At 38.7% G+C, this 12,625-nt stretch overlaps 1 protein-coding gene across 1 annotated transcript in view; it reads right to left on the reverse strand.

Moving 5' to 3' along the window:
* LOC105010717 (serine/threonine-protein kinase 32C) overlaps positions 1-12,223 on the reverse strand; it is a 105,036-nt gene extending 92,813 nt beyond the window's left edge. Inside the window, exon 1 of the mRNA XM_010870251.4 lies at positions 11,707-12,223. Within this exon, the coding sequence (XP_010868553.2) occupies positions 11,707-11,788 (82 nt within the window). The 5' untranslated portion in view covers positions 11,789-12,223. The remainder of the gene's footprint in view (positions 1-11,706) is intronic.
* Positions 12,224-12,625: the final 402 nt, after the last annotated feature.

Raw genomic sequence — 12,625 nt, forward strand, 5'->3', positions numbered from 1 at the left:
AGGAAAACATTTAGTTTCTCAGCTGAAATAACACTGCTCTAAAAATATATATTTTAAAACATCTCTAACCTCATGGGCTTCCAAAATAAAATTCGATACCAGACTATTTTAACCATCTGTCAAGAAATGAGCAGGTTATAACTTTATCAAAAAGCTACAAAGCCTACTATCTCCAGTGACTTTTCGCAGTAAAGATCCTCACAGCATAATGACATTTTCATAAGCATGGGAACATCTGGGGTACAGAAATAATGTTTTTTCCATTTAAATTAATTCAGCCAAGCATGACTTCAAGCTATAGTAACACACATTTTTTACTTTTTTCCAATAAAAATTTAAGTAAAACTCCTTTCCTGGTGTTAAAAATTATAGATATACTCAAGTTGTCGTAACCAGTCAACTCCATAATACAATATAAAAAAATTACTTCAAACACTGAATTTTAATGAGGGTTAGCTGTGCTAGCTGTTTTGTTTGTTTGTTAATGCAGGTTAACATGCTAACAGCACCCCATGGCCAAGTGGTATGGAGTAGGTAGGTTAAAGACAGCACCAACATTCGTTGCCTTAAATACTTCAAACAACATTCCCAGTTAATGAGAAAACGGTTTCATTTCATTCAAGAGAATACGATTTAACAAGGTCATTTTGTGGCTAATTTGAATGGGTGCGAATGGTAGATGGAGTAATTTTGACTTCCTTACCCCAGTACGGCACTGTGTAACGTCAGGCCGGGAAGATCTATGCAACCACGCATTGTTTTCTTTTTAGGTAATATGGCCCACAATCCCATGCACAAAAAAAGAGAAGTTTGAGACAATTGTACTGACTTGAGAGACAACAGCCATAACAATTCCAGACTTTTCATTTGACTAAACATGACAGATTATTTGAATTCTGAGCCTGGAGTTACTTCGACAGTGTTCAAATGTATGCATCTAAAAGTTAAAGTAGCCATCAACTCAGTTATGTTGGCTAGATGAATATTCAACTTGGTAGAATTCAATATCCGAAAAAAGGGGTCTTCATTCAATTCAGATTTCGAACAAAACATCCACACCAACTGAGCTTCAATGTTTCTCTGCAGATGGGAGAACCTTCCAAAAGGACAACCATCTTTGCAGCACTCCATCATCCAGGCATTAAGACTTTCGGGTCGTAAGCCACTCCTGAGTAAAAGGCATATGACATGCCACCAGAAAGAATTTGAGAATATGGGGAAAAAGATTTGCTGGTCTGATGAGACCAAAACCGAATTATGGGGCCTGATTGCCAATTGGTGCGTGCGGAGAAACCAATGTAACGCTCAACACCTGGCTAATACAATCCTATGGTGAAGCATTGTAGTGGGAGCATTATGTTATGGGGATGCTACTGAGCGGCAAAGACTGGGATGCTGGTGAGGACTGATGGAAGGATGAACTAAGCACTAAACTGAGGTCCTTGAAGTAAACCTGATACAGACTACACAGGACCTCAGACATTCATCTTTCAACATGACAAAAACCTGAAGCACGCAGCCAAGACAACACTGGAGTCTGTGAATGTCCTTGAGTGGCCCAACCAAATATCTGAATATCTGAGGAGAGAATACTTCCGGGTCTGAATACTTCTTTACATGAGACATTTCAGGTATGTTTTTCAATAAATTCACACAAATTTCTAAAAAGATGTTTTCGCTTGGCCATTATAGAGTATTGTGTGTAGAATGATGGCAATTATTTTAATCAATTCTAAGTCTAAAGTAAAACAAAATGTGAAGAAAGTGAAAGAGTCGGAATACTTTCCAAAAGCACTGTATACTACTTACATCTGCATTAGCCATCAGGTCAATAAAGGCTGTATGTACATTCCAAAAAAGTCTGGTCAGCTGCTGGGAATACCAAACGGTGTAATCTGCATACAGGTGAAAGTTAATAATGTGAGGAAACAGCTTCCTGGGAACTTGTGTACCCAGAGGAAACCTAGCCTGAAGTGTGAGTAGGGTAGAGATAATTTGATTCACATGTTGTCAATAAAGACTTTTTTTCTCTGCCCTACTTTAGGAACCTCAGGCCTGGAACTCGCTCTTTGGAGTAGCTACGGGGAGAGAACAAACGACACAGAGCCCAGACGTTTATGCAACCAACTATTAAATCTTTTAAGTAACGCCTAGTGCCCGCTAGCCCGATAATTTACTCTCCCCAAATCTTATAGGCAGTATAGCCTGGTGACGTCGATCGTTTGATACTAGCACTTTGATTTGTTTATTTCAGACCAGGATCCAACGGTTTTGTTTCGTGCTAATTATTGTGATTATATTGATTGATAAAAGGAAGGAGAATATAGAAACACTCATACAATACAACTTGGAAGCCCTTGTTTATGTCTCTGGTCTAACATTGTCAACTGTCCTGTTCAGGATTTTTACTCTGGGTAAAGCCAACCCATTACAGTAGATATTCAATTAGAAAACATTTAGCTGTATCAGTGCAAAGCACTGGACTAAGAATTAGGATAGCATTTGTGAATCCTCTCCTCAGGGTCAGGCAGAAATTCCATATTTTTGTTGTTGCCCTGAACTGGCTCACCTGATTCACCTAACCAAGGGGAGTGATAATTAGTTCACAAGTTGAATAAGGTGTTTCTAGCTCTGTAAAACTTCAAAAGCTGGTCCGTGAGGAGAAGTGAGATACACTGCTGTAAGACACCCGGTTTTTTGCTGGAAATAGGATTTAACACATTCAGTAAACCCTTTTGTCCATTACATAATTTTCAAACCAGCTACCTGCAGATTTGTCCATACAACTAGTAACAATTTAAAACCACAGAACCAGCAGAGACAGTGCTATGACCTGGTATAGAAGCAGATCAGTGTGAATTTAAAATACATGTAGGCCTAGTAGTTAAGTTGTAGGGAGCACACTTAGACATTGAGTGATTATTTTTTTTATTTAAATTTCAGTGGGAGAATACAGATGTTTCGACTTGACTTATAGTAAACGTCACTCCAGCATTCAAGGAGAAACCACCCCATGGGCCTGATGTAAGGCGTTGTCAACTTGGGCCCATACACAAACTAATTTTCTTAAGGCCAAATATGGTTTGAAAACATTTGTTTTTCATTACCATTTGTCATTATGCCAGTCTCATGTTCTGTGTTTGACAGAGTTAATGAAACAATTTCTGTGTCTGGCAGTCTGAACGCCTCCATGAAGCAATACAGTTTCTTTTTTAAACTGCTCAATTTGTGTTTAAGAGAGGAATTGCTTGAAGTAATTGCGGTGTGGTCAGTGTAGCTCAGAGTTTTGTCTTGTCTGTCTCCCTTTTAAAGTCTGCCTTGGGGGAGGAACAGGGACCAAGCCGCACGCATCTCTCGAATCTCACAGACCTAGAAATAAACACGTTCAAAACAAACCCTGGGTTCTCAACAATGACATTCAACATTTGAAGGGCACATGTTTGCCAAACATTGTAGAGCCACTTTGGGGGTCAATCATGCATCAAAAGAAAAATAGGTGATGTTAAGATATTAAAATCTCTAATTATATAAGTCTGCTTGGTATCCAAGATATGCATCAGACTGATACATACTTATGGGGGCTAATTGTGAAATGAGGTCAAATATGCAAGGAATATGCTGGGTTCATTTCATTAATGGTTGTAGGTTTAAAGATTGACTCAAGGCAAGACAACTATTCTTCAAGTAATCAGAGGCTTAAGGTAAGCAAATCCTTCTTGTAAAAAAACAAAAAAAAGAAAAATCACCTGAAATAACTGATGCTGACAACTGAAAAGGTAACACATACGGTGGATATAAAAAGTTTAAACACCCCTGTTAAAATGCCAGGTTCTTGTGATGTAAAAGAATGAGACAAAGATAAATCATGTCACCTTTTCCACCTTTAACATGACCTTCAACATGAACAACTCAATAAAAAAAATACTGAAATCTTTGAGGGGAAAAAATTATAAAATACAAATAAAAATAAAAACTATAACCTGGTTGCGTAAGTGTGCACACCCTTAAACTAATACTTTGTTGAAGCACCTTTTGATTTTATTAAAGCACTCAGTCTTTTTGGGTAGGAGTCTATTAGCATGGCAAATCTTGATGTTGCAATATTTGCCCACTCTTCTTTGCAAAAGCGCTCCAAATCTGTAAGATTGTGAGGACATCTCCTATGTGGAAACCCTCTTCAGATCACCCCACAGATGTTCAATTGGATTCAGGTCTGGGCTCTGGCTGGGCCATTCCAAAACGTTAATCTTGTTCTGGTGATGCCATGCTTTTGTGGATTTGGATGTGTGCTTTGGGTCGTTGTTGTGCTGAAAGGGGAACTTCATCTTCACCTTTCTAACTGACGCCTGAAGGTTTTGTGCCAAAATTGCCTGGTATATGGAACTGTTCATAATTCCCTTCACCCTGACTAAGGCCCTGGATCCAGCTGAAGAAAAACAGCCCCAAAGCATGATGCTGCCACCACCATGCTTCACTGTGGGTACGGTGTTCTTTTAGTGTTGTGCAGTGTTGATTTTGCACCAAAAATAACTTTTGGAATTATGGCCAAAAAGTGCAACCTTGGTTTCATCAGACCATAACACATTTTACCACATGCTTTTGGGGGACTTGATGTTTGTTTTTGCAAACTTCAGCCGGGCTTGGATGTTTTTCTTTGTAAGAAAAGGCTTCCGTCTTGCCAGCCTACCCTATAGCCCATTCATAGGAAGAATACGGGAGATTGTTGTCACATGTAGCACACAGCCAGTACTTGCCAGAAATTCCTGCAGTTCCTTTAATGTTGCTGTAGGCCTCTTGGAAGCCTCCCTGTTTTCTTCTCGTCTTTTCATCAATTTTGGAGGGACGTCCAGTTATTGGTAATGTCTCTGTTGTGACATATTAATGCTTTGGAAATTATTTTGTACCCTTCTCCTGATTGAGATCTTTCAACAATGAGATCCCTCTGATGCTTTGGAAGCTCTCTGCGGACCATGGTTTTGCTCTGAGATGCAACTAAGAAAATGTGAGGAAAATCCTACTAGAAAAGCTGAACTTTATTTTTGATTAATGAGTCACTTTAAATGATGGCCGTGTGTAATGACTTCTACTTAACATGAGTTTGAATTTGATTGGTTTATTCTGAACACAGCCACACACCCAGTTATAAGTGTGTGTGCACAATTATGAAACCAGGTTATTGAAATATTTTTATTTTTCCCCCTCGAAGATTTCAGTTTGTTTTTCAATTGAATTGTTCACATTATAGGTCACATTAAAAGTGGAAAAAGTTCTGACATGATTTATCTATGTCTCATTCTTTTTCCAAAAACTGGCATTTTAACAGGGGTGTGTAGACTTTATATCCACTGTAACTAGAGATTATACCAACAGAATCCTCCATCAATAACCAAATATAATGTTACAGAATTTGGGTAATCCCAATTTACTAGTAAAACTAGTAAATGTAGACACCCAATTCTGAATGGAAATGTGCAAATACGTGCTAAAACCTGGCTTTAGTGTTTATTAGAGTGCATTAATATTTTTTTGCTGCAAATAACAGATAAAATAAAATCAGCCACAACAACAAACATTGCAAAAGTACAGACAAATTTTACCACATTTCATTTCAAAACAACAATTTAAGATTAGCCTATTATAATCAATATATCTTTAAAACCTGATATATCCTGAGAAGAAACACGTAAGCTACAAAAATACCAAAGAGTAAGGAAATGGGATAAATGTGCAGGTGTGAGAATACATACTTACCATAACAGGCTCTCATCCAACCCACTGTGCTGACATCAATTGCAATCTCTGTTTCCTAATCCTCTCCTCACAGCATGTATTATTGGCCAACACAGTCTCTAACACAAGGATATCCTTGTGTGCACGCATGCACACAATTGCACGGACCAAACAACCTTTCTCCTTTCTGTTTTCATGTCAGCATACATCTCTTTGAAGGCATCTTTAGTGTGAAACTAGATTTATGAACACTGTCTCCTGCTAATCACTGGAAGAGAGTGCAAGGTTAAGGGAATTGCAAATACATTCGAAGCCCTTTAACAACTGGCTAATCTCTTCTGAGGGGAGGGATGCACTTCATTAACTACAATACAGTAGCGTACTACAGAAGGAAGAGAGTTGTTCACTATTAAGTTGGCTGCCTTTAGGCGTGTCAGCCATATTCCATTACTAAGGACATTTAGTCAGTACTAGTCAGAGTACTAGCTAATTGCTGCAGGCATTAAGGCTCTATTCCACAAAGACAGAGAAAAAACCAAACACTAATGCTTGAGATGAAAGAAACAGAGGGCTTGATATTCCAGGCATGCAATCTGCCATGGTTCTCTTTATCTTTCTCCTCCAACTCCGCTCCATTCTCCATACCCGCATACTCAAGAACAAAAGCACACACACTACACAGAACATACAACTCACACGGTACACCTTAACTGTATGGAATACAGAAAGAACCGGCCCAGTGGACTCTATAGAAGAATGCATGTATGTCTCCATGTATAGTTTTCAATAGCATGTGCATTATTGTAGTAGTCAGGTGAGGTTCTCAAAATAAAGTGCTTCTTTCTCTCGGCTCACAAATTCATTGTGTAAGCATTCGCATGACCTTTGTACAGAAAGGAGCAATTGGATACGTTCATATGGTTTATACAGTTTATTGTCACTAAGGCTGGAAGTAGTTCTTAGAAACAACATGATGTATGACAGCCATGAAGAGGATGAGTGTTCTATTTGACCCTTTAGACCCTTTAGGACAACCTGGCAACATCATTCGGTTTGAAGCCTTTCTAGCCAAGTCTCCTACTACGGCCTAATGAAGGTTCTACTCCATACTGACTAACACCATTTTGAGAACAGCAAACACAGGCAACCTTTACTCCAGCCATTATCACATTGTTTCTGTAGCTTAATTCACTGCAGTCAGTAAGGGACTTATTCTACAAACATGTTATACAACACTGTACAAAAATATAAAGGCCACAATTCTGTAGATTTTACAGGGTTACAGTTCAGTAATGTCATTCAGCCCTGATCTGTGCACAGCTTTTGAGAGAAATAATTGTGTGTATTTTTGTGTATTTTTCATTAGTGTTAATGTGACTATGGAGCCACTGCACAATGTCTTGAATGTAAAAAATTGAAAGATAAGGCTAGCTGCAACACACTACCTCAGAACCACGATTAAGAGTAGTCTTTCATCATGAAAAAGCCATCTACCCCTTTTACTCTGGAGATGGGTCGATCATTGAGCTCTCCATTAAGCCAGAGATACAAATACTGCATGGCCACTCAAAACTCCATGCTCCTGACAAATGCTATGTCATGCCCACAGTTTTAGTTTCTTGTTTTCAATGAATTAGATATAGAGAAAACAACAGCACTTTGGCAGATTTGTGTTTGAGTTGTCAGATAAAGAACATCTTCCCAGGCACAGCTAAACTACATCTGCATGTTAATCAGGATTGGATTAGCCTATTTCAATATCACAGTCTTGTGACTGCCATACCTAACCGACACCCTTCTGAGAAACTAAAACCCAAACACAGCAGGGTCGTACTTGAATTATAGTGGCATTTGGGCAAATTTTTTGAGAATCTTTTCTTGGAATTCGGGGTGTGTCCCATTCTAAAAAGACTAATATGGTAGCTAAATTGCATCAATGTGTTCACATTCTATAGCCAGGCTAGTAAAGCAGAAGTTAATTAACTACATATAGAACAAGTGATGTATGATTGTACTGTCAAAAAGAGGGAATATAAGATAACTTTAATAAATCTGGAGAATTTAAATAAATGGAGAAGCCTTCCTACAATCAAGTTACGATCGTATGGTCATATTATTTATCCTTTATTTACAAGTCATGTTATCTGCCTACCCAGTACCAATCCACACATTATTCCCTTTATGTAAAATGGTTAACACCAAGTGACATTACATGTTATTGACAAGATGCATGATGATCTGAGAGCAATTACCACTACAATTCAAGAACGATCCAATATGATGTAGATGCCCGTTCAGACGAAACTTCATGTACACAATCAATATAGACGACTGAACAGTATGTGATTGCATACATTTTCAATATGTTTAGATTAAATGCATAGCCTATAAAAATAGGGCACTTTTAATGCTCTAATATTTTCTGCCCACCAAAGAAATCACCCAGTATGGCCTTGCCTTGTTGTAAAAATTCCTCCTCGAGATGTGTCCTCCTACACAAAACTTGCTGAGCCGTGTTGCATCTTATCACACTGTGTGCTCAGCCATTAGGTTGCTGTCAGCACACACATTGGAGGTGAATGCATTGCCCAGGCCAACAACCCCGACTGAGCCCATCGGCAGCCAACCTAGCATAGTTATACAAGGCAGTCCTGTCCAACAGCCACAAGAGCCTAAGAGAAATTTTTGCACTGCCCTCTACTGAACACCTGGCCACTGCTGGTACGTATGCTGAAACCAGGATTTGAAAATATGACAGTCTCTTGGTTGCCCAACTTATTTTGAACTAAAAACCTTAATGTTTGCATATGGTGGATGTAAATAAAAAGTCACTTTCTAGACTTAAACGACTAAATATTCAGAAGACAAATTTGCCCAAAGTTTACACATTCTTCATAACACACCATACAAATTCTGGTTTACACCTAGCAAGATATCTACAACCCTGGACCCAAGTACCAGTCGGACCTCATTCAACACTTCCTTGTCTACCCTCCCGCCCCACAGGTCCATCTCCCTTCCAGCCGCTGTGCAGCAGACTAAAAAAGGACTAACTGGGCTTTTCCAGCTACGCAGCTGTGGAACACACTTAAAGACTATCAGGTCTGCAGTGTCTGTCCTCGTTTTCAGGCACAACTCAAGACTGTGCTGTTCAGAAAAGCTTTCAGGGATCTTTGCCAATCTTCTGTTCTCTTGTTCTCTGGGTTGGTTCACACATGTTTCAAGCAAAAACGTATCTCTGTCTCTCTCTCTCAAGAAGAAGAAGAGACTCACTGCTCGGTGAACATAGTCTTGAATAGAATCCCTGAAATGTTTACATTGTGAAAGGAATTCAATCAACCCCCTCTTGCACCATGGCATACGGATGTCTTCACTCATGTGCATCTATGCATGCTGAGGGGGGCACTGATGATCACTGCAACAAGCACTCTGGGTGAGGTGGAGTCTGGGTTTGACTGAAGCAATTCGTTTTTAATGTGATTAGTGATTCAGATACAGTACAACAGTGTAGGACAGAACGCATCAATCAGTCCTGTCTGTAGAGATGACAGACGACTAGAAAACTGAGAAATGATGTCCCCATTTTTGAAATGCCAGCCTTAAGCCTTGAGGCTTGTCCACTAATCCAAAGTCAAAAGGGGGAAACTCAAGCCTGTCAAATTGCATTCATTTTTTCCTCCACAAACAGACCCCCTCTACAGCTTTCCATTTTACAAACCAAAAAGCGCCTCTCGATACAAAAAATAACACTGAAAACCTGTAGGTCCACTGCTTAACATAATTCCCACTGTTTTCAGATATTTTCTGACATCCATTGATTCATTACAAGTGCAATCTGAACCATATGGACAGAAATTCTGTTTCTAAATAGGTCATCCTTGTGGCTAAACATACCCCAATCTTCATCCCCTCCTAATAATATTTACCACAACTCTGCAGTAAACTGACCTAATTTAGTTTCAGTGACTTAGTAGGACCATGTGTCATCACTGATCATTTGTTGGCAACCTTAGTATTTTACCCCACCAAGGAGCATTGATTCAAAGCTAGGCCTATTTGGTTCAGCTCCAATTGGCTTATTCTCCATCATAATGAAAACTGCAATACATTTGCATGACTTTCATGCATGCCCTAATAATTAATAATAAAATTAACAATTACCTTACATGCTTATATTTCAGAGAGCTAATAGTTCAGACAAAATAGCTGCATTAAAATTATGCATGTGAATGTGAAAGTGAAGTTTCAAGGGATTGCATTCATCTCCATTTGTCTTTGCACAGAGAGTGATAGGGAACATTTTCCTCCTGGAAAGGCAGAAATAATCTAATGAGACATTTGCATTGCATTTAATCCCACAAGTATTGACACTGACTGCATAGAATTAGGAATGAGATAGCAATGTAATGACGTTTGCCTATTTTCACCATTTGGATTAGAGATTTTGCCAATAGGCCTAATTGGGCAAAATACCTAAACCGTTATGCCTGTGCAAATGTAGTATGTGAAATAGGCCAGATTTAGATAGAAACAAAAATGTTAATTATTATAGTTAAATAGTGATCTACAAATAATGACAATGCAACAGTAAACATGCCAACCCCACAAATGATCCCCAGTCTGCAACTGTTTTGATGCTATCTAACCAATGTCACTGTAACCACAACTTGAACTAACAAATAAATACAAAGCCAGATATACTTCAGTCACCTATTTCTGGATGATTTGCTAGTGTGTCATTAACAGAAAATACATTGGCATCATTTGGTTAAAACTTTTGTAAAATGTGGAATGTGGTGTAACTATTTTGAATAATTTGGCCTGTGAAAAGGCCCTTAATAAATCAAATGCAAAATATACACACAGAAATAACTGCAGGTCACTCCTAAACTATAGTCATTAAAAAAAACGGTGCAAATAATAGACCTATTCCTTTTTCAAAAACTACAATTGTTATGGCCTGGAATTTTGATTCCTCGACGTTTTAATTTCCATCCGTGCAATTGGCGTCAGTTTTCAAGCCGCAGTTCCAAAATATGGGTAAAATATGCAAATGTTCCAACCCTCAAACTTTTGCGTATAAAAACAGTGCGTGATTACGTAGTCTAATCATAGGGCACATACAATTTACTTTTCGCTTGTATTGTTACATATCGAGTGGGGGGGGAAATTCGACGCATCTTCATTGAATTTTCAAATCAACAGTCACAGAATATGTTGCAATAATAGCAGATGTGCCATACTCTGTTGGCAACCGGGTTCTAGAAATCATCTCGTAAATACGGTGCGAGTAGAGCACCTACGTTTCATCATTTGATTATAATGAAAGAGCAATATCATTATTGGTCAACCGGCAGGCACACATCAATGTCACCAGGAATAATACCCTCAATTATTGGAATGCAACATCCAGCTTACCACAATAGATTTCACCAGTGTGAAGTTAATAACTTCTCTGTAGCCTTATAAACTGCACGCTTTTCTGAGTAGTAGTGGGAAAGAACAAGCATCATCACATGACTGAGTTGACTTCGATGTTATTGTTGTTCTATCGATTTATGCGCATAAATGGATTCATGGCATTATTATTTTACAGACACATCACACTTGTCGTGAATGTTTCCATACATGACTTAACTCGCATAAAAACTGGATAAAAACGTGGTAGTGTCCATCAATCTAAAGTTAAACGCCACACCCCCAACCGCATCTCTAGGCTGCATTAGCCCACCATGTTTTTTTGAAGAGGCTAACGTTTGACATATTTGAAAGCGGTGAAATCAAAAAGCTTGGTTGTCATATAACGGTAATCACTTATTGCCATATGGAACCTATATGATCTTGCTTGAGCTTATGAACGTAGCCTGAAGCTAGGCTACCGCAACTTTGACTCGAGTGTAAATTGAGTGGCGCTATAGTTTACCATGAACCTAAAATAATAGCAATGCTTTTTTTTCTTTCTTTGTCCTTTCTTACCATCTTCCTTTTCATCGTAGACCGGTCTCTTGGAAGAACTATTCGCGCCCATCCTCTTCTTCCACTTGCCCCAGTGAAACATTGATGCGCGAGCTCAGATAGCATTCCTCGCTCCTTGAAAAACTACAGTTCTGTGTTAGACACGCTGAACAAATGCATCGCTCCCTCCTCGATTACTGTGTCAATTATTTCCCTCGCATTTATGCACCACGACTTTGCTTCACTAACCAGATAAAGACGAGAGATTATCAGAAGGAGAAACTACTGATTGTTGTTTTGCGAAAAAATACTGCTTTTGGCTTTCCAATTTTCTCTTCCGTCATCAACTGACTTATGTTCGCGGAGCTGCAAGTGTTGACAGTTTGCCTCTAGTCGACGTAGCTCTCTCTGACATGCATGTCAAAAACACATCGTCTCTGCAACCCTCGTGCTAGACCGCATTTTCAATATTATTGCAAGTGCTGCTGTACTGTATATTACCTAACTGGAATCAGTCATTGTGAATCGAATTAGGAGATGGGTGGCGCCAGATCATTGAAAAAAAAAAAAAGTTAACACTTTACTTCCCTGCCCTTAGATTACATCGGTAGAAAGTGAGATACATTCTAGGTTTAGATTAAACTGGATAATGCGTGTTTCATTGAAGCATGTGGGAATATGATAGTCCAACATTTCTGTTAAAAAAATAACAGTAATTAATCTTTGCTAAATTAAACATTTATAGAAAAAAAAATTCTGGCTAGATCAACATTTCTGTACCATAGAAAATGAATCATCTTTTGGGGACGCACACCCTAAATCAACTGTAATTAGTAGGTTGCGACCCAAATTTGGGTTGTGGCTGAGTAAGTACTTTTTTCAACACCCAGTCTGAATTGAAACGACAAATACCAGGTGTTAAACAAGTGAGCCTATCAAT

Source organism: Esox lucius, chromosome 6 (assembly GCF_011004845.1).
Source record: "Esox lucius isolate fEsoLuc1 chromosome 6, fEsoLuc1.pri, whole genome shotgun sequence".
NCBI classification, from domain to species: domain Eukaryota; kingdom Metazoa; phylum Chordata; class Actinopteri; order Esociformes; family Esocidae; genus Esox; species Esox lucius.